The 21,252-nt window shown below is 41.0% G+C and overlaps 1 protein-coding gene across 10 annotated transcripts in view; it reads left to right on the forward strand.

Moving 5' to 3' along the window:
• The window catches only part of CAPN3 (calpain 3), a 140,435-nt gene that overhangs the window by 62,672 nt on the left and 56,511 nt on the right, over positions 1–21,252 (forward strand). For all 10 annotated transcript variants that reach the window (XM_040333099.1, XM_040333101.1, XM_040333093.1 and 7 more), the window contains 5 exons: positions 2,447–2,530; positions 4,627–4,712; positions 9,991–10,068; positions 15,092–15,252; positions 19,617–19,786. In XM_040333099.1, coding sequence (XP_040189033.1) covers positions 2,447–2,530; positions 4,627–4,712; positions 9,991–10,068; positions 15,092–15,252; positions 19,617–19,786 — 579 coding nt within the window. The remainder of the gene's footprint in view (positions 1–2,446; positions 2,531–4,626; positions 4,713–9,990; positions 10,069–15,091; positions 15,253–19,616; positions 19,787–21,252) is intronic.

Here is a 21,252-nt window from a genome sequence, read left to right on the forward strand (position 1 = left end):
TAGGTAATTAATACTCTTTAACTTCCTTTTAAAGCTTTGTAAATATTGTAATGTCTAGTAGGTCCCGGGGGCCAAGCAAGGCCATTATAGATTTAGTACAGTGGGCAAGATTTTGCTACATGGCTTTAAAACTATTTGTAATAACCTTAAGTGGGGTTCACCTAACAAAGGTGTCTAGTGTGGCATTCATAGTGCCTAAATCATTTTAACCCCTTCCCGCCACCACCTCCTGACCCTTTAAAGAGCTAAATGCCGGTAGGCTGGAATTTGGATCATGTGACCAGTGTGATTAGTTGTCACAGCAGTCACATGATCGAAAAGCACCCAATATGCATTAGGGGCTTTCCTGTCCCCGCCAATGACTGTGTTGGGAGAACGCAGGGTGTGTTTTTTTACATAGGGCCACATATGTGCAGCCTCTTGGCATTAAAGCCCACGTTCTGAGGGGCAGCATTTATGTGCCACGTCGGCGGGAAAAAGTTGAATAGGGATCTCAAGCAAAAAAAATATATATTTATTTATTTTTAGAATGCAGAACACTTAGGGCCAGATCCTCAAAAGAGATACGCAGGCGGATCTGCTGTTCCGCCTGCGTATCCCTGTTTCTATCTTTGGAACTGATCCACAGAATCAGTTTCACATAGATAGGCAGAAGATCCGACATGTGTAAGGGACTTACACTGCCGGATCTTAGGATGCAGTACCGCATCCGCCGCTGGGGGCATTTCGAGTCGAAATGCCGCGTCGGGTATGCAAATTAGCACTTACGGAGATCCACGAAGCTTTTCAGCTTCGTTTTTTCTCCGTAAGTATTAGTTTGCAAACGCAAAATTAGGGCTGCTTTTACAAAGTGTAAAGTTAGTACACCTTGTGAAAGTAGACCCTTCTTTCCCGCGACACTGTTATTTTTTATTTTTTTCCCCGCCGTATGTTTTTTTTTTCCCGACGCAACTTTTTTTACCCGGCACGATTCACAAAACTCGGCGTAACGTAAAACCGCGCAATGCACGTCAGGAAAATGACGTTGTGAGCATGCGCAGTACGGCCGGCGCGGGAGCGCGCCTAATTTAAATGGAACTTGCCCCATTTGAATAGGAACGCCTTGCGCCGGCCGGATTCAAGTTACACAGCCGAAAATTTCTAGGTAAGTGCTTTGTGGATCGGGCACTTAGGTAGAAATTTTCCGGCAGTGTAACTTAAATGGGAATTTTTAAGTTATGGCGGCTGGCTGTGGATCTGGCCCTCAGAACCTATGTCGAGGTTTATGTTGCTAACGTCTCCATTCCTTCCCTGCCTCGTTTTACTATGTTTTCAAAACGAATACAAAAAGTTTTAGTTGGATTCCATTTTATAGCAATTCTAAACAATACCCACACCTGGACAACTCTTAGAATATTCCCCAATTTATGTTGTCAGTTGTGTCAAGCCTTGCACCCAGAGTGTGTTCCAGCACAGATTTCTGATACTGTAATTAATTCATGGAAGCTGCAGTCAATAGTCTTCCCGATAGCTCTCCCAGACAGGCCCAACAACTACCAGAAGAACAACTGAATGATATAAGAAGGGTAACAGGAATACCAGCTGTACAGTAAGGACTGACATGTGTTGGGTTCAACCATACTGTCTATCAGTGGGATTAAGAATTCTCAAATATTCTCTGAGCAACTATCTGCTCTTGAAGGGGTGATTTAGAGACTGACAGGGATTCTTTCCAAACATTCAAAAACAGTAGATGACATTAATGATTTTAAGAAGAAAAGCATGTCACTGAAATGTGTATCTTGAATGTTGCAATGGACTTGTTTTTGACTGTGGCATTTTGTCTAGATACTTTCTTTTACCTCTGAAATTGCAAAAGAAACTATCTTTCATGTGGTGGTTTTAAACTTCTGTGCATTGTCCTTCTTTTCTGTTACCAAAAGGATGCATTATGCAACAATTATTATGTCATGTTTTCAGTTAAAAGTGAATGTTAGATATTCTTACTTTGGAAAAGCGCATGTTTTAGTTTACTGTACGTATTCTTTAGAAAAATGCAGGTATTTATGCTGCTTTGTAGAATGCTGTATATGCTTTTATGTTTAATTTAGATAGCTGACATTGATCAGCAGTATCTCTAATGTTTTTATGAAAAAAAAAAGATAATTAGCTTTTTGCTTTGAATTGTGCTCAGACATAACTACTGATTGATTCTAAATAATGCAGAACAATGTGTTTGCATTGTTTGTCTTGTGCAATGTGTGGTTTTCATGAACTGTCAGTAGCTGGCCTTGCCTGGAATTATTTATTACAAATCTCAGACATCAGCCCCTAGGGCTACAGTACATTTGGTTTAATTATCTTTATCAATGCTACCAAGCAAGATGTCATCTTCTTTTAACTGACTAACATTGCAGAAGATATTATTATCAGTGTTGCTATCTAACTCCTGTCTTTGTTGTTTCAGGCTATTGTACCTTCACAGTTTGAGACCCGTATGGCTAGTGGACTCGTTAAAGGTCATGCTTATTCCGTAACAGGAGTGGAAGAGGTATAACATAAATATGCATATTACTGGCATAGCACAGGTCTTCTGGTGAAATTTTGTTTAAGGGGTCAGCATTTCCAAAACAAATATTTAACATTATGCTAGGAAACTGAATCACCAACCACAGTCACAAAGAGACCAAACCATGTAGGAAGTACATGATGCTGAATGAAACTGATGTTTATGATAAGGGGGTTGGTAATGGGTGTACAGTCTTCCAGTAAAGGTGGGTTTATGTAGTTAAGTACTAAGGAAGACTTCAAGGATTTTACTTTATGGCCTTGCAGCCAAGAAAAGGAATCCTTCTGGGGCGACAGCCATGCAAACCAATTTGATGCAGTGTGCAGTGTAAGGTCTAAGCACTGACAGGCTGACCCCCCACCCCTTTAACCTCTGCAGCAATGCTGGCAGCACTCATACATCTATTTCCCAAAGACAACCTCTAGATATGATTCTGAGCATGTGCACTCAACTTCTTTGGATGACCAAAGGCCTGTTCTGAGTGGAACTTGTTCTGTTAAACCGCTGTATGCTCTTAGCACTCCATCTTCCCAGTGAAGAGTTGTGCAGGGGAGGGAGGGGGGTGTCGGCACTTGTTTTGGCCAGTGGAGAACAGGCAAAAAACTAACCACACTGGGATAGATGTGTTCTTGTGCCTAGAGTGGCCACTTTGCAAAAGGAGAGCAGAGGGACTGGCTAGATCACCAGGTTTCACACATAGGAAGAAATTAAAAGGAAACAGGATGCTTTTTAACACAAGTACATAGTACAATAAGCACATATCAGGAAAATTTAATAATGGGGTAACAATCACTGTAATTGCATCAGAGCTAACAGAAAGGTCCCTACTGTCAGGATTTATCAGAAACTAAAACTAAACAGTTTTTTTTTTGCTGTTTTGTGTGGACTGAGCCTTTAAAAGTGTAAAAGTAAAAAGAAAAAAATTGTCAGAGAGCTCTGTGACTTCTGTAATGCCATGAAGGTCTGAACCATAGGTTTGCATTAAGCAGCAAAGTTCATTTAAATCTCAGTTGTCTTATTCAGCAATTGATGACAGTGTAAAGTTAAATAGCAATATGCCTAAGCAATCGATCAGAGTTATAACAGTCATATGCAGGAAAACATAAAATCTGGTTTCTATGAGTGTCTGCACTTTGCAATGATGCCATATTGTTCTGCCTTGGTGATTAAGCCAATAAGTCTGTGAAATATTCACAGAAATTTGCAAATCCAATCAAATGCATAATGCATTTATACTATTTTATAGGCATTCAATGTAGAAAACATTGGCCCGGATTCACATACATTGGCACATCTTTATGCCGGCGTAGCGCATCTAATATACGCTACGCCGACGTAGCGCAGAGAGGCAAGCACCGTATTCTCAAAGCACTCGCCTGCCAAACTGCGCTGGGTTCCCTTTGCGTAAGCCGTCGTAGATGGAAGTGGGCGTGAGCAATGTTAATGAGGCGTGACCCCATGCAAATGGTGGGCCGAGCGCCAGACAAGTACTTAAAACGAACGGCGCATGCGCCACCCCGTGGACGTATGCTAACAGAATCACGCCGGAATTACTCCCTAAGATACGACGGATCACTGCCTACGACGTGAACGTAACCTACGCCCAGCCCTATTCACGTACTACCTAAACGACGTAAAATCCGCCGGCTGTGTTTCCTGGTCCATACCTTAGCATGACTTGCGCCTCATATATGGGGCTTAACTTTACGCCGGACGTACGACTTGCGCAAACCGCGTATATTTTGCGCCGGGCGCAACTACGTTCGTGAATCGGCGTATATACCTCATTAGCATATGTGCATAGAAAATCAATAGGAGAGGCAAATGCTCCCAGCGTAAATATGCGCCTACGATACACCGGTGTAGGAAAGTTACGTCGGTCGTAGGAAGCCTATTTTCAGGCGTATCTAGTTTTGTGGGCACAGCGCACAGATACGACGGTGCATATTTACACTTACGTGGCGTATCTCGAGATACGTCGGCGTAAGTGCTTTGTGAATCCGGGCCATAGTTGTTAATCCAATATTTTTAGAAATGTCTAATGACAAATCTGCATCTTTGTATTTTCTACAATACAGACAACATTTAAAGCAGATAAGGTAAAACTTGTTCGTCTAAGAAACCCGTGGGGACAAGTGGAATGGAACGGATCCTGGAGTGATAAGTAAGCCTGGCATGTCCTTCAGTATTATGCCCTTGCAGGTGTCATTGGCCCTGATTTATCAAATATGAAGGGAAAAATTATAACAGTTTTTATGCTATTTTCCAAAATGGCCTTTCAGAAATGAAGGTTGAAACATCACTATTATAAGCACCTTTAGTACATTTCCATTCCTCCAATGTTGATAACACAGAGAAAACGTCTTCTTTATGGTTACAGGTGAAATAAAAACAGTGAAATGTGATATTGTATAGTGAAACACAGCATCTAAAGAATCAGTATGAGGTTTATGTTTAAATATGTAATCTTCCTCACTGGCGCTGCTAGTAGTATTCTTATTTGGTTAATCTATGCCAATTGCACCTAACTTAGCTGCTAGCACCAAAAACAAATCAAAGACCCATCTAAATATGCATTCAAAAACACTTGTGCCACACTCAGTAACAACTAATCGCTACAAAGTTAATTGTCAATAAATACAGTGCTCCAAATTTTTTAAATAACTATGAAAAATAAAATGAAATGCAAAAAAGCAAATACATTAGAAAGGTGCAATCACAAAAAACATTGCAATTCATTGTAAAAAAGTGCTTAGCAAAAATCAATATTGTGAGAGTCCCATAATAAAAAAACATTTTAGACTGTTTTGTTTTTTATCTGATATTTTTTATCTGATTTGATGCTATGTTAGATTGCATTGATGGATTATGGGACTCTTGGTTTTCGGTAAGTACTAGTCATAATGAGTTACCACTTTTTTTGTGATTGCATATATTAGATGTATTTTATAGTTTTTTTATATTTTATTTTCCAGGGTCATTTTATTTGTTTGAGCACTGTATTTATTGACACTTAATTTTGCATTGAAATTAGTTGCTACTGAGCTCGCACGCAGAAGTAAACGCATGCATACGTCGCACCCACATATGTAAACGCCATTCAAACCACACATGTGAGGTATTGCCACGAACTTTAGAGTGAGAGCAATAATTCTATACCAAGACCTCCTCTGTACGTCTAAACAGGTAACCTGTAAAAAGTGTTGCCTATAAAGATTTTTGAATAACGAAGTTTGGCGCCACGAGCGTGAACAATTTTTAAGCGTGATGTGTTAGGTATCTATTTACTTAGCATAACATCATCTTTCAACATTATACAAAAAAATTGGGCTAACGTTAGTGTTTTTTTTTTTTTTAATTCATGAAACAGTTTTTCATCCAAAAAAAACGTGTTGGAAAAATTACTGCACAAATACCATGTGACATAAAAAGTTGCACAAATTGCCATTTTATTCCCTAGGGTCTCTTCTAAAAAAACATATATGGATAATGTTTGGGGGTTCTGAGTAATTTATGATTTTTAAATGTAGGAGCGAAGTGCCAGAATTGGCCCGGATGAGAAGTGGGAGAGATACAGGCCCGGATTCACAAAGCACTTACGCCGACGTATCTCGAAATACGCCGCGTAAGTGTATATATGCACCGTCGTATCTATGCGCCATGCCCATAAGCTGAGATACGCCTGAAAATAGGCTTCATCCGACCAACGTAACTTTTCTACGCCGGCGTATCGTGGGCGCATATTTACGCTGGCCGCAAGTGGCGCTCCCATTGATTTCCTATTCAAATATGGAAATGAGGGAGATACGTCGATCCACGAACGTACTTGCGCCCGGCGCATAATATACGCCGTTTGCGTAAGTCGTACGTCCGGCATTAAAGTTATTCCCCATATATGAGGCACAACTCATGCTAAGGTATGGACCAGGGAACACAGCTGTCGTATTTTACGTTGTTTACGTAGTACGTGAATAGGGCTGGGCGTAGGTTACGTTCACGTCGTAGGCAGTGATCCGTCGAATCTTAGGGAGTATTTCCGACGTGATTCTGAGCATGCGCACTGGGATGCGTCCACGGGACGGCGCATGCGCCGTTCATTATTCGTATCTTTATGGCGCTCGGCCCATCGTTTGCATGGGGTCTCGCCTCATTTGCATTGCTCACGCCCACTTCCGACGACTTGCGCTTTCAAAACCCAGAGTAGATTCGGAAGCAAGTGGGAGAAAGTGCTTTGTGAATACTGTGCTTGCCTCTCTGCGCTGCGTCGGCGTAGCGTATATTCGATACGCTACTCCGGCATGAATATGCGCCGATGTATGTGAATCCGGGCCACAGGCTGCTGAAATTATGTGAAAATCTCAACTTTCTCTGCAATAGTTGAGCTTGTCACTACACATCCCATATCCTGAGCCTTTCTATGGGTGTGATCAGTGACCTTACTGACCAATAGGGAGATTTGGAAGTTAGAATGGGTGGAGCCAAGGTCAATTTACAGAAAAAATAATTAGTTTATAAGTAAATTTTGTTCAAAAGATTGTTTTGATATGTTGTTTTCACTCAGAATAACCTCCGTTCATGTCCTTTTTCTTATATGCCAAGACTAAATTTGCAAGGTTTATTGCAGGCTTACTTTAACACATTTTGCATAGTCTAACCACGTGCAGAGTACTAGTTTGTATACCAATTATAATGGCTAATGAAAGCTGTAATGGGCTTTGGGCTATACTCAACTCATGGGGCACACTTCATACATTATCTATGTCTGATCACCCAACTGTAGATTTAATATATTCCTTCAATATTTCAATGAAAAAATAGGAGACTCTTTAATTCAACTTCATCTCAATGTACTTCAAGCCTTTCACTTTAGTCTCAGTCTACTTCTTGGGAGTAACAAAACTGGACTACTAAGTTATTATTTGGACAGGTTTGGGACCTTTTAGTGCTCTAGTCCTCTGACTACAGGTTTGATTGCCCTTATAACCAGACACTAATTGGTAGCACTATGCATATATATATGTAAAAATAACTACAGCGCTAAATTAAATACTCAAACATATAACATTAATAAATCACCAAATAATAAAAAGCTGCAAAAATATTTGGTAGTGGGTCAAACAAAGTAAAGATGTGTATAATATAAAATAATGCGCTAATTATTAACTTAATTATGCCAACCGTGCTAAACAGTGATTCAAAAAACAATAAGGAACAAATCCACAAATTATGTCCAATTGTGTATAAGATGTGCACCAGTGTTTCAATTAAAACAGCAACACCCAGTTCAGTGCAGTGATAGGATTAAACGATGTAATCACAAAACCACTCCTGCTTCACAGATGGGGGGGTTCTCCTCCACACAGACACCGCTCATGAAAAGAAAAGGAGACAGCTCATTGCACAGATGGTATGGCACCAAAAAGAACCAAGCAAAAGATATTCCTCTAGAATGGCACACTCACGCTACCGCCGTTAAAACACAGCATGGATATCCAATGCACCAATCCTCCATAGGGCCGCTCAGCTGATGTTGCATCTACTCATTCGGATCCACTGTCCCGCTCGTAGCTCCTCCCCCACGCGTTACGTCAATGGTTGACGTAACGCGTGGGGGAGGAGCTACGAGCGGGACAGTGGATCCGAATGAGTAGATGCAACATCAGCTGAGCGGCCCTATGGAGGATTGGTGCATTGGATATCCATGCTGTGTTTTAACGGCGGTAGCGTGAGTGTGCCATTCTAGAGGAATATCTTTTGCTTGGTTCTTTTTGGTGCCATACCATCTGTGCAATGAGCTGTCTCCTTTTCTTTTCATGAGCGGTGTCTGTGTGGAGGAGAACCCCCCCATCTGTGAAGCAGGAGTGGTTTTGTGATTACATCGTTTAATCCTATCACTGCACTGAACTGGGTGTTGCTGTTTTAATTGAAACACTGGTGCACATCTTATACACAATTGGACATAATTTGTGGATTTGTTCCTTATTGTTTTTTGAATCACTGTTTAGCACGGTTGGCATAATTAAGTTAATAATTAGCGCATTATTTTATACTATGCATATATATACAGTATATATATATACAGTATATATATATATATATATATATATATATATATATATATAAACAAATGCATACAAACCCAAATACTATGTATACAAATGCTGTGCTACTAGTTATGATAGGAAAGTTGACCCACAAACAATAACATTAATAAACAGTCAAATAGCACCCCTTTTAAAATGTTTATAAATGATTAGGTGTTTAGTAGCATTTGAAAACTACTGGAACACTCAGAATAAAGAGAGACTGGCATGTAACTTCCACAATTGGTGAGGTCTTTTCCGAGCTTTGGAATCAAAGTATTATGAGCTTCTAATGCCTCGTATACACAATCGGTTTTCGTGAAAGGAAAAAGTGCAATGTGAGGTTTTTGTCAGGAAAACCGACCATGTGTATGCTCCATCACACTTTTTCTGTCAGTTTTCCTGCCAAAAAAAGATTGAGAGCAGGATCTCAATTTTCGTGACAGGAAAAAATCCTATCCCGAATCGTGTTCGTATGTATGCAATTACAACACGAAAAAAAACATTCATGCTCAGAATCAAGCAGAAGAGCCAAACTACCTATTGAACTTCATTGATCTTGGCTCGTCGTACGTGTTGTACATCACCGCGTTCTTGACGTTCAGAATTTCAGCCAAGATTTGAGTGACCGTGTGTGTGCAAGACAATCTTGAGCAGTTTTCCTGCTGAGAAAAAAACACGGTTTTCCTGTCGGAAAAACTGATCGCGTGTACAGGGCATAAAGTCTGGAGCAAACTCATCTAGTTTTTATTGCCATCCGTGTCATCATTGGGAAGATTCACCTGTTTCTCCTGGTGACCATTATCATAGGGACCAAAAGTGATGGGATATTCAAAATTGTGAGTTTGAATAAAACAGGTATAGAATGGCAAACTTCGAATGGGGCACTTGCTGGGTAGACAACTGCTTTAGAGGGGGGTTCCCTTCCTGATGTGTCTATGGGACAGGAAGAGAAGTGACATTGCTCCAATGGGACACATGTTGCAAAAAAAAACATGTGTTTTGCCACTTTCCTAGTCTAAAATAAACTGTTTTTGCTCGGAATATTATTTTATTATGGATGAATAATTATTCTATAGATCTAGGCCAGATAATAATATATAGTATGGTCATATAGCCATTAATCATGTCATGAAATCAGGCCATCTTCCAGTCTGGGTGGCACCTCAATGAAAGATAGTGAAGTGTTAATGGTTTCTCTCATGATCAGCAATGCAAGAATAATATCAATTGCTTTATAAACATACTGCACATGGGTCTAGCTCAACCTTGTTACATCACAATGTATAAAATATACTCTTTATATATATTTATAACATTGAGTCTAGCTCAGGCTTGTCACAACTCTGTCTTCTGTAGCTCAAAGGAATGGAATATAATTGATAAATCTGAGAAATCTCGTCTACAACATCAGATAAAAGAAGATGGCGAATTCTGGTATGGTAAACATTGTTTAATAATATATCCTGATTACATTTATTTTATTTAAGTACATACATAATGGAAATCTATGATGTAAATATATATTTTATTACACATAATAAAGTATTAAGACATTTTTCTATTTTCTTGGAAACAGAAATGAAAGGGCTAATGATAAGCAATTACATAAAGATGTATTTTCTAACTTTTTATTGAAAATCTTAGTAACAGACATTAAAATATAGTTATAGATTTCAGTCTGCCCATAATCTAAAGATAGTAATATTCTCATCGAATTTCTTGAAAGTGACTGAGCTCCTGAACATGATCCGTTTACTTGATTTTTTTTTATCAGGGGGTTTGTTTTACAGTACTATTCTCTACATTTTGGTTTTAATCCAAACTTGCAGTATATGTAAATAATTTTTAAATAAACATTTAGGCCCGGATTAACAAAGGAGTTACGACGGCGTATCTCCAGATACGCCGTCGTAACTCTGAGTGTGAGGCGTCACATCTCTGCGCCTGATTCATAGAATCAGATACGCCTCACTGTTGCCTAGATACGAGCGGCGTAAGTCTCTTACGCCGTCGTATCTTGGGGTGCATATTTACGCTGGGGGCGCTACTGTATATTTCCACGTCGAATATGCAAATGAGCTGGATACGCCGATTCACGAACGTACGTGCGCTCGGCGTATCAAGATACGTCGTTTACGCAAGGCATCGGACCGTCGTAAAGTTACGCCTCATAAAGCAGGGGTAAGTCATGTTAGGTATGGACGTTGGAAACGTACGAACTGCGTCGTATTTTACGTTGTTTGCGTAAGTCGTCTGTGAATGGGGCTGGGCGTAGGTTACGTTCACGTCAACTAAGCATTGAGCGGGCCTAATTTACTTTGAAAATTCTACGTGATACTGAGCATGCGCCGTTCATAAAGCGCATCATTTACGTGGGGTCACCATTCATTTACATACAACACGCCCCCTACCAGCCTAGTTTGAATTAGGCGGGCTTACGTCGGCCCATTTACACCACGCCGCCGTAACTTAGAGCGCAAGTCCTTTCTGAATACGGGACCTGCCGCTCTAAGTTACGGCGGCATAGTGTATCTGAGATACGCTACGTCCGCCTAAAGATAGGCACTTCTTTGAGAATCTGGGCCTAAATGATGATTTTTCACATTCAGTTATAGTTCTGTTGGTTTGCCCATAACCTTTTTATTACTTATAATAGCAAACCAAGACATTTTATAAAGTAATAAAAAAAAGAAAACATTAGAAACAGAATACTTTGATCATAGTTCATTGGATTATAAGATAACTAAACCCACAAACAAAATTAATATATTGCAGCTTACCTGTCTTCTGATTTGATGGCTGCATTCATTTGATTTGCCAGAAATGTAGTATCCGCTTCCTGTAAGCTGAAAACAATGTTATTTTCCCTCTGTGAACTACTAATAACCCGATACGCCATGCAATGGTAATGAACAAAGACAGGTTTGAAGTCAAGCCTGTGTGACAACCAGGGCTCCTTCTATATACAGTAGAGGAGGGAGAGTAATCACCAAGGGACAGGAATTACCAGGTGAAAATAAAAGAAAAAATGATGCTTGTAAAATGAATAAATTAGTAACCCCATCTAAGGCATGGTAAGCTCCAATATTTCAAACTGTTGTATTTGGGTTTAGCTACATTTAGTTACAGTGTAAACGTATCGCACCCTCTAAAGAACCACTGGTGAATTTGATCCTATTTCCCCCTTAGAGAACACAGACAGTATTCTTCCACTGGCTCAGAAAACAGTCTAGGGGTTCTTTTTAGGGTTTTTATGGGGGAACAGGGAACTGGGGTAGGGTACAAGGAGCATGAGATATCTTAAAATTGTAAAACTGGATAACTTGAGGACTACTCATTTTCTGCCTGCACAGCACAGACCTTCTGGCTACAATACACAAAGTGCTGGCTGCACTGTACAAACTACTGAATGTCCCTATGCTTTGGTGACCTGTACTCCTTCCAGAGTTAAAAGCTACATACTATTAATTTTCCTCCAGCATTGAGGGTCAACTACTCACTTAGCCACAGGATCATCGGTTGCCTCCTGCCAGGTTGCCACCAGGCTCTTCCTAATAAACGAGATGTAGACTCACACCACCATAGGATAGTTGAACACTTTCCCACAGACTTCCTTCTGGCTCTCTCTCCTGGGCTTTTCCAGACCCAGCTGGATCCCTGGACTTGCAAATAGGCCCCCCAGTTGATCCTAGCTGGGACCTTGATGTCTTCACACCGGCTTCAGTTTGACCCCGGGACTTGAACCTGTGAATAGGCCCCACAGCTAAGCCTAGCTAGGACCTCGATGTCTTCACACAGGCTTCTCTAACCCCTGCACAGATGGTCTCCTCCTGGAGAACCCAGGACCACTGCACCCTGCTGCCCAGGTCTCAGACTGTTTATGGTCTCTCTCTCCACCTTCTGGGCACACCACCCCAAGGAATGTCTAGAGCTCCATAAATATTCAGGCTTCCCACTCTGTCCTTCCTCCCATTATGTTTCTAAAATCCTCTTGACAGAAGATCAGAAAGAAAGTTGTCTTCAAATTTCATCTAGTGTATAGGTAAGCAAACATTTTTACCCAGTGCATTTGGGGAATTATATTGCCACATTTCATATAAATAGTGAATGTAATCCTTGTTTAACAGTTCTTTCTCAATCTAAGGATAGGAATGGGGACTGCTTTTTGCATCGCCATCTCAAACTGTAGCTTAGGGTGGCAGAATTTCCAGGGACAGCACACAAGCTTTTACACATCATCTTGCAGGCTGTCAGTAATTCAATGTATCCAATGTAAATAAAAGATTACAGTCTGCTACCCTGCCTGATTCTCTGACTCTGTAATCCTGGTGGGGGGTACTCTGTAGTCTCTACATAGGTTTTTTTTATGGTTTAGAGTAGTGTTTTGTTTGTTTTTTTCAATCTTTTTTCAGTCAAGGTGCTTTTTAAAATTATGGACAATCTCGAGGCACCCCATTCTAAAATGTAAAAAACGACACTAATGCCGCGTACACACCATCACTTTATGTGATGAAAAAAAATTACGTTTTTAAAAACGTCACTTTAAATGACCGTGTGTGGGGGAAAACGTCGTTTTATGTCTTGTAAAAAACGACCAAAAAAATTGAAGCATGCTTCAATTTTATGTGTCGTTTTTCAAAACGTCATTTTTTACTTCACAGAAATTGACCGTGTGTAGCAAAAAACGTTGTTTAAAATTACGTTTTTTCACCCGCGCATGCCCAGAAGCTACTTATGAAGCGAGCTTCAATGGAAAAAGTTGTGAGAACGTAACCTCGCTTTGCTACAACATTGTGAGAAAAACTATGGTGTGTAGGCAACTTCGTCTTTGAAAATTGAAGTTTCAAAAACGTCATTTTTTACTTCACAGAAAATTTCGTTTTTTTTTCATCACTATAGATCCGCTCGATCTACGTGATTTAAGATCCGCTCCCGCAAGTTTGAGAGGCAAGTGGCTAATTCACAAACCACTTACCTCCAAACTTGCGGTGGCGGATCCTAAATCCCCCGGCGGAATTCAAATTCCGCGGCTAGGGGGAGTGTACTATTTAAATCAGGCGCGTTCCGCGCCAATTTAAATGCGCATGCGCCGTCCGGGGAATTTCCCGGCGTGCATTGCTCCCACTGACGTCACTAGGACGTCAGTGGTTTCGACGTGAGCGTGACTTGCGACGCGCGTGTTTGTGAATCGGCGTACGCAAATGACGTTAGAAAATTCAAATTCGACGCTGGAACGCCGGCTATACTTAACATTGGCTGCGCCTGATAAAAGCAGGGGTAAGTATACGACGGGAAAGCCTCTACGGAAACGTCGTAAGAAGACTGCGTCGGGTCCGCGTACGTTCGTGAATTTGCGTATCTCGCTGATTTACATATTATTCAAGGTAAATCAGCGGGAACACCCCCGGCGCCATTTTTAAATCGAAAATAAGATCCGACAGTGTAACACATTGTAACACTGTCGATCTAAGCCCTATCTATGCGTAACTGATTCTATGAATCAGGCGCATAGATAGGACCAGTGTAAGTCAGAGATACGATGGTGTATCTGTAGATACACCGTCGTATCTCTTTGTGAATCTGGCCCATGGTGTGTACGGGGCATTACACTTTTACTTATTACAGCAATATCCACACATGTAGGAGCTGACATCCTCTTTAATTTTCAATCAATTACATCATCGGTTGTTGGGATGCCAGTGGCTAGAAAGTTGTAATGGTGCACAGTGAAAACCGTGGCTTTGAGTAACTAATAGGCAGACTTGATCTACCCACTGGCTTGTATACAATTTTTAGGCGTTTTGCTAAGGCATCCCTGAAAAAACCTGAAGGCACCCTGGTTAAAAATGGCTGGTTTAGAGTACTTATACAGCTTATCCACGTTGGATATGTACACTTAGAACTGAACTGCTATCAAAATAGACTGACAGTTTTCCTACTTTTCAAGTCAGTTTTAGGCAATGATGCATAGTAGGCAAAATGTTTATTTCAGCTTCTACTGCCCCAGCAAAGCTAAATCATTCTAGGGCAGGGGTCTCCAAACTGCGGCCCGAGGGCCGAATGTGGCCCTTTGCTAGCCTTCATCCGGCCCTTGGGGCACTATTGCTCCCAATGATATGAGGCACTATTCCTCCCAATGACACCAACAATGGGGCACTATTTCTTCCACTAACACCAATGATGGAGCACTTTCCCTGCTCCTACTGACCACCAACACTGAGGCCGTGTTTATTCTCACTGATGCTTGGCCCAAGGCATTTTCTACCCCCACTGGTCGGAATCTGGCCCCCCTGAAGTCTGAAGGACAGTAAACTGGCCCTTTGCTTGAAAAGTTTGGAGCCCCCTGTTCTAGGGGACAAGAAGTAAAAATCTGCCCCAGGGTATTAAGCAAGCAATAACTATTAAAATGAATGGCGCATTAGCATTATAGATTTACTAATCATACTGTTCCTCTTAGGATGTCATTTGATGATTTTATGAAGAATTTCACAAAGCTCGAGATTTGTAACTTAACAGCAGACGCTCTGGAATCAGACCAGTTACAAACATGGACAGTATCTGTTAATGAGGGACGATGGGTCCGAGGCTGCTCGGCTGGTGGATGTCGAAATTTTCCAGGTAAATAGAGGTTTAAGTGGCATAATGCACTCATTTATCATTTTTAGGCAAAGGGAATGGAACTAATGCCCATATGTATTGTTAGGCCCCGTACACACGACCGAACATGTCTGCTGAAACTGGTCCGCGGACCAGTTTCAGCAGACATGTTCGGTCGTGTGTACGGCCGACCGGACAGGTTTCCAGCGGACATTTGTCCAGCCGAACGTTTTGCAGCGGACAAATGTTTCTTAGCATGCTAAGAAACATGTCCGCTGGAAGCCTGTCCGTCGGACATGTTCGTTCGTCTGTACAGACTCACCGTACATGTCTGATCGGCCGCCATCCCTCGAATGCGTCGAATCACTTCGACGCATGCGTGGAAGCATTGAACTTCCAGGGCCGCGACCGTCGCGGCGACGGCGCGGCCTCGTCACCGCGTATCGTGTACGCGCGGATTTCTGTCTGATGGTGTGTACAACCATCAGACAGAAATCTTCGGGCGGACATGTCCGCTAAAAACGGTCCGGCAGACCGTTTTCAGCGGACAGTCCGTCCGTCTGTACGAGGCCTAAGAAGCTTGAAGTTTATAGTGTCTGAGGATTCCTCCTGTCACAAGCCCACTAATCAGGTATTTTCCCAACGGGACTCAAATTTCCAAAAACACCTAGGGTAGCATAGGAAGCCAAAATCAGTACTAAGAACATGCCTTTGGGCTCTGTCTCTTATTCAGTAATGCTTATTTATTGTCCCTTGTTGAACCAGGTATACTGTGGCCCAGATTCTCATAGGACTTATGACGGCGCAGCGCCATGTACGCCATCGTAAGTCCTAATCTGAGCCGTCGTATCTATGCGACTGATTCTTAGAATCAGTTACGCATAGATATCCATTAGATCCGACAGGCGTAAGTCTCTTACGCAGTCGGATCTAAACTGCAATTTTTTTTTTGACCGCTAGGTGGCGCTTCCGTCGGATTCCCCGTCGAGTATGCAAATTAGCTAGATACGCGAATTCCCAAACGTATGCGCGTCCGATGCAGTAAAGTTACGACGTTTATGTTAGGCTTTTCCCGGCGTAAAGTTGCCCCTGCTATATGAGGCGCAACCAATGTTAAGTATGGCCGTCGTTCCCACGTCGAAAATTTTAAAAAGTTACGTCGTTTGCGTAAGTCGTCCGTGAATGGGGCTGGACGTCATTTACATTCACGTCGAAACCAATGACGTCCTTGAGACGTCATTTGGAGCAATGCACACTGGGATATTTTACGGATGGCGCATGCGCAGTTCGTTCGGCTCAGGGACGCGCTTCATTTAAATGATACATGCCCCCTACCCGCCGAATTTGAATTCCGCCGTGTGATTTACGCTACGCCGCCGCAACTTTACAGGCAAGTGCTTTGTGAATAAAGCACTTGCCTAAAAAACTTGCGGCGACGTAACGTAAATTGGATACGTTACGCCGCCGCATAGATACACCATTTTACGAGAATCTGGTCCTTAGTCTATACAGTCACTTTTGCAAGAGGAATTTTTGCATATACAAGGAGCTCATAGGTTGTTGTGACCTAGTTTACATTTTGCTCTAAAGTGTGACTTTACCTTGCTTCAGTTACAAATATACTGAAGCTGCCCTAGCACCCTCTGCTAGTTTATTAATGACATGTCCCTGAATCAGTGAGATATTGCCAGTGAAGTGGTAGAGCTGCTTTTCAAATCTTTTTGAGCCAGGCCCACAGTGTCTAAAGTCGAAAATGTTGCATTCGTGGAAAAAAAGTGGAACTTATTTTATGCATTATGCATGCAAGCATTTGTGCAAACTTTACATTTATGATGTGTAAATGGACATTGCCCTGCACTAAAACCACTGCTTACTGATTCTTAGGCTCCACGCACACTGGAGCTGATAAACAGATAAACTGCAGTTTATTGGAGTTTGGGCCTTTTTTTTAAAAGCCCATAAACTCCACTGTAGGTTAGCCTATGTGTCCATGCACACGTGGAAGTTTTTCAGCTTTAATGAGCAGTGGAGTTCATGAGCCTTTTTCTAAATGCCCAAAAATCGAATTTTTTTACCTAAAAAAACAATACAAATGCCACTAATAAACGATAACAAAAGTGTCTCACAAGCGTTTTTTGGTGTTTTTGATCAATTGAAAAAAAAAAATGAAAAAAAAGAACGCTAAAAACCGCCAACGCTGAAAAACGCTGAAAAGTGCTAAAAAACGCTAATAAACGCTATTGCAAAACTTAAAAAAAACTTTGAAAGACTCCCTGCAAAGCTACTAGCATTTTTCTAACATTATTTTAGTGTCTAGTGTGCATGGAGCCTTAGGGATACGTTGTTTATGTTTACATCCCCCTGGCTCTGAATGAGTAAATTATTAGGCAGTAGCAGTGGTATATGAGCAAAAAAACCTCTACCTTTAATCATTCTGAATGACTTTAAAGCGGAAAACTTTTTTTTAAAGTCAGCAGCTACAAATACTGCTGACTTTTAATATTAAGACACTTACCTGTCCACGATGTCCTCACCCGAAGCCAATCTGTCCCTCGGCTCCCGGGTGCAGGCACCGGCATCTTTGGTAAGTGAATCAGGAAGTGAAGTGTTCTCACTGGTTCCTGCTGTCTTCTGGGACCTGTGTGCCTCCCAGAAGGCAGCGGGACGACGACGGAGGAGGGGCCGGACATGGCGTAGTTCGCTGCAGAATCTGCAGCGATCTTTTGCCGGAATTGGGAGAAAATACATGTATTAGACAGGTATCTGCTCTTTCCTCCCCCCTGAAAGGTGGCAAATGTCACACCGGAGGGGGAACCGGAAAAGCAGAAGTTTCATGTTTGGGTGGAACCCCTGCTTTAATCACTATATTCTGACACTTGAAAAAATCAAAATTTTTTGGCAACAAAACTTACTTAGAACAACCAAATAATGTATCATTTTTAAGAAGAGACCCTAAAGAATAAAATGGTGGATTTTGCAATTTTTTATGTTACATGATTTTTGCGGAGCGGCTTCTCAAATGGATATTCGTTTGGATAAAATACACTTTAATGAATTTTAAAGCACAAAACCACAAAATAATACCCAATGTTGGTAATATATGAAAGATGTAATTTTGCCACGTAAACAGATACCTAATATGCCATACTTTAATATTACGCACACTTGTAGAATGATGCCAAACTATGGTAAAAATCTTAAAAAATTGGACACTTTAAAAGCCTTTACAGGTTACCAGTTCAGAGTTACACAGCGGTCTGGTGCTAGAATCATTGCCCTTGCTCTGACGTTCACGGCAATACATTGCCATTTGCGTATGAGCACGGAAACCGACAAGCGTGTTTGCTTTTATACGTGAGCATAGTGGGACTGTGTATTTTATTTGAATTTTTTTGGTTTATTTTATTACACTGTTTCTATTTTTTATAAAAAAAAAATACAATTTTAATGCTATCACAAGGAATGTGGTAGCAATAAGTAGTGATAGACCTCTCCAAGATCTGTTTGATTAAATACTTTTTACTAGTAAAAAATGACATGTTTACATGCTGGGGAAACCGGAAGTGATGAAATATTTGTCACTTCCGGTTTCTAATACCATAGAGATTAACAGGGAAGATCTGGTCTCCAATCACCTCTATGGTAAAATGGTGAAACCCTTCTCCATTCTTTCCGAATTAAATAAAGACATTTTGGTTGGAAGTGGGCTTTACAGTGCCTTGAAAAAGTATTCATACTCTCTTGAAATTTTCCAAGTTTTTCCATGCTACAACCAATAAAAATAGATTTTATTGGGATTTTATGTGATAGACCAACACAAAGTGGCACATAATTGTCAAATGGAAGGAAAGTGATAAATGGTTTTCAAAATGTTTTACAAACAAATATCTGAAGACCACCGTATCGTCCATTACTTGCTCTGTGAGAGCGGGCTACCGTATAGTCTCTTGCTAGCTCTGTGAGAGCGGGCCGTTGTATGGTCTCTTGAAGTAAATCCATTTAACATTTTTCTTTTACTTCACAATTATGTGGCACTTTGTGTTGGTCTATCACATAAAATTCCAATAAAATACATTTAGATTTTTGGTTGTAACCTGAAAAAATTTGGAAGATTTCAAGGGGTGTGAATACTTTTTCAAGGCACTGTAAGCATTATTCCAGCACTAGAACAACTTAGTTGAGGACTATGTGGGTTCCAGGCATAGCTGCACCATACATCTTTTCAATGGGAAATCAATTTTACATGTACAGAAATGGGGGAAATGGGGAATATAACATCGAGAATCCCATTCTAGAGGGAAAAATTATTTAAAATAAACTTTATTTCTTCTGGATAATTAGTTTGACATTAACATAAGTTAACTCTTTGAATTCAATGTTCACAGACACCTACTGGACTAACCCTCAGTACCGTCTAAAGCTCTTGGAGGAAGATGATGACCCTGAAGACAATGAAGTTGTGTGCAGTTTCCTTGTTGCCTTAATGCAGAAAAACCGCAGAAAAGATCGAAAAATGGGAGCAAATCTGTTCACAATTGGCTTTGCTATTTATGAGGTAACTAACTGGTCTGACTATAACTGATCACATAGGCAACTTTAAACTGGTCAAACATTCGCAGAATGCTATAATATCAGATGTCCTGTTTTTGATGGGATCATCAGACCCTACTATCTGACTAAGGCTGAAAAGCCACTTATTCCCCCCCAAATGCTTATGAGCAGACCCTTGTACATGACTAAGGCTAGACAGTAACTAAGCAAAAAGATATAGTAGACAGTGTTACTGAATCAGATGGTGATTATGTCATGCCAGTGGGTGCCATTTCCTGGCAATGTGCCAGTCAGGGTGACTGCTTTATTGGGAACTTAAAGGATTGCTCCATGCAAACATAAACAAATTCTAAGATCATATACTGTATCTACATTAAAAAAATATTTGTTATTGTATGTGGTGTGGAAACTTGTAAAGCTAGCCGCTAATGTTTTATTTTTTGTTTGTTCAACCCCCAGGGTGAACATGAAAACCAATCTATTTTCCCATTCATGAGCATGGATGGAGGAAACTCCCCTTCAGGCTATTTTATTCAGGTAGCCATGCACCTGTGGCTGCCTGATTATTTGAACAACGGCTGATTCTAATAGGATGCAGTCACTGTTCAGTCGTTAACTTTCCACCCAGCTCAGTCAAATTTCAAGCCATGTATGGCCATCTTAACTCTTTTATGGTTTTACATTCACTTGATTTTCTGCACTAGCTTTGCATTTTACTGCTATCACTAAGGTTTCCTTGCTACTACTACTGAGATAAGCTATCAGACTACTCACAGACTTGCACTGTGAATAGAAGCAGTGAAAAACAAATATGGCTGCCTCCATTTATAAATAATAAACAGGAACAGGGGGCCAAATCCTCAAAGAACCTGCCTAACTTATCTTTTCCCATTTAAGTTACACTGCCTTAAAATTTCCTTAAAAGTGCCCGATCCACAAAGCACTTACCTAGAAATTTCAGGCCGTGTAACTTAAATGTCTCCGGCGCAAGGCGGTCCTCTTCTGCAGGGGGAGATGACAATTTAAATGAGGCGCGCTCCCGCGCCGGCCGTACTGCGCATGCTCGTGACGTCATTTTCCCGACGGGCAGCGCGCGAAATTAAGTTACGCCGGGTTTTGTGGATTGCGACGGGACAATAAAGTTGCGTTGGGTAAAAAAAAAGTTACGCGCCGAAAAATAAAATTCAAAATTTAAAAAAAATTGCGGCGATCGAAAAAAAGGTCTGTTTTTACAAGGTGTAACTAGTTTACACTTTGTAAAAGCAGAACTAATTTTACGTATGCAAACGTAAACTTACGCAGAAAACACAAAGCTTAAAAGCTTTGTGGATCTTCGTAAGTCCTCATTTGCATACGCGAAGCGGCATTTCGACTCGAAATGCCCCCAGCGGCGGATGCAGTACCGCATCCTAAGATCCGACAGTGTAAGTCTCTTACAGATGTCGGATCTTCTGCCTATCTTTGGAAAAC

Source organism: Rana temporaria, chromosome 13 (genome assembly GCF_905171775.1).
Source record: "Rana temporaria chromosome 13, aRanTem1.1, whole genome shotgun sequence".
NCBI lineage: Eukaryota > Metazoa > Chordata > Amphibia > Anura > Ranidae > Rana > Rana temporaria.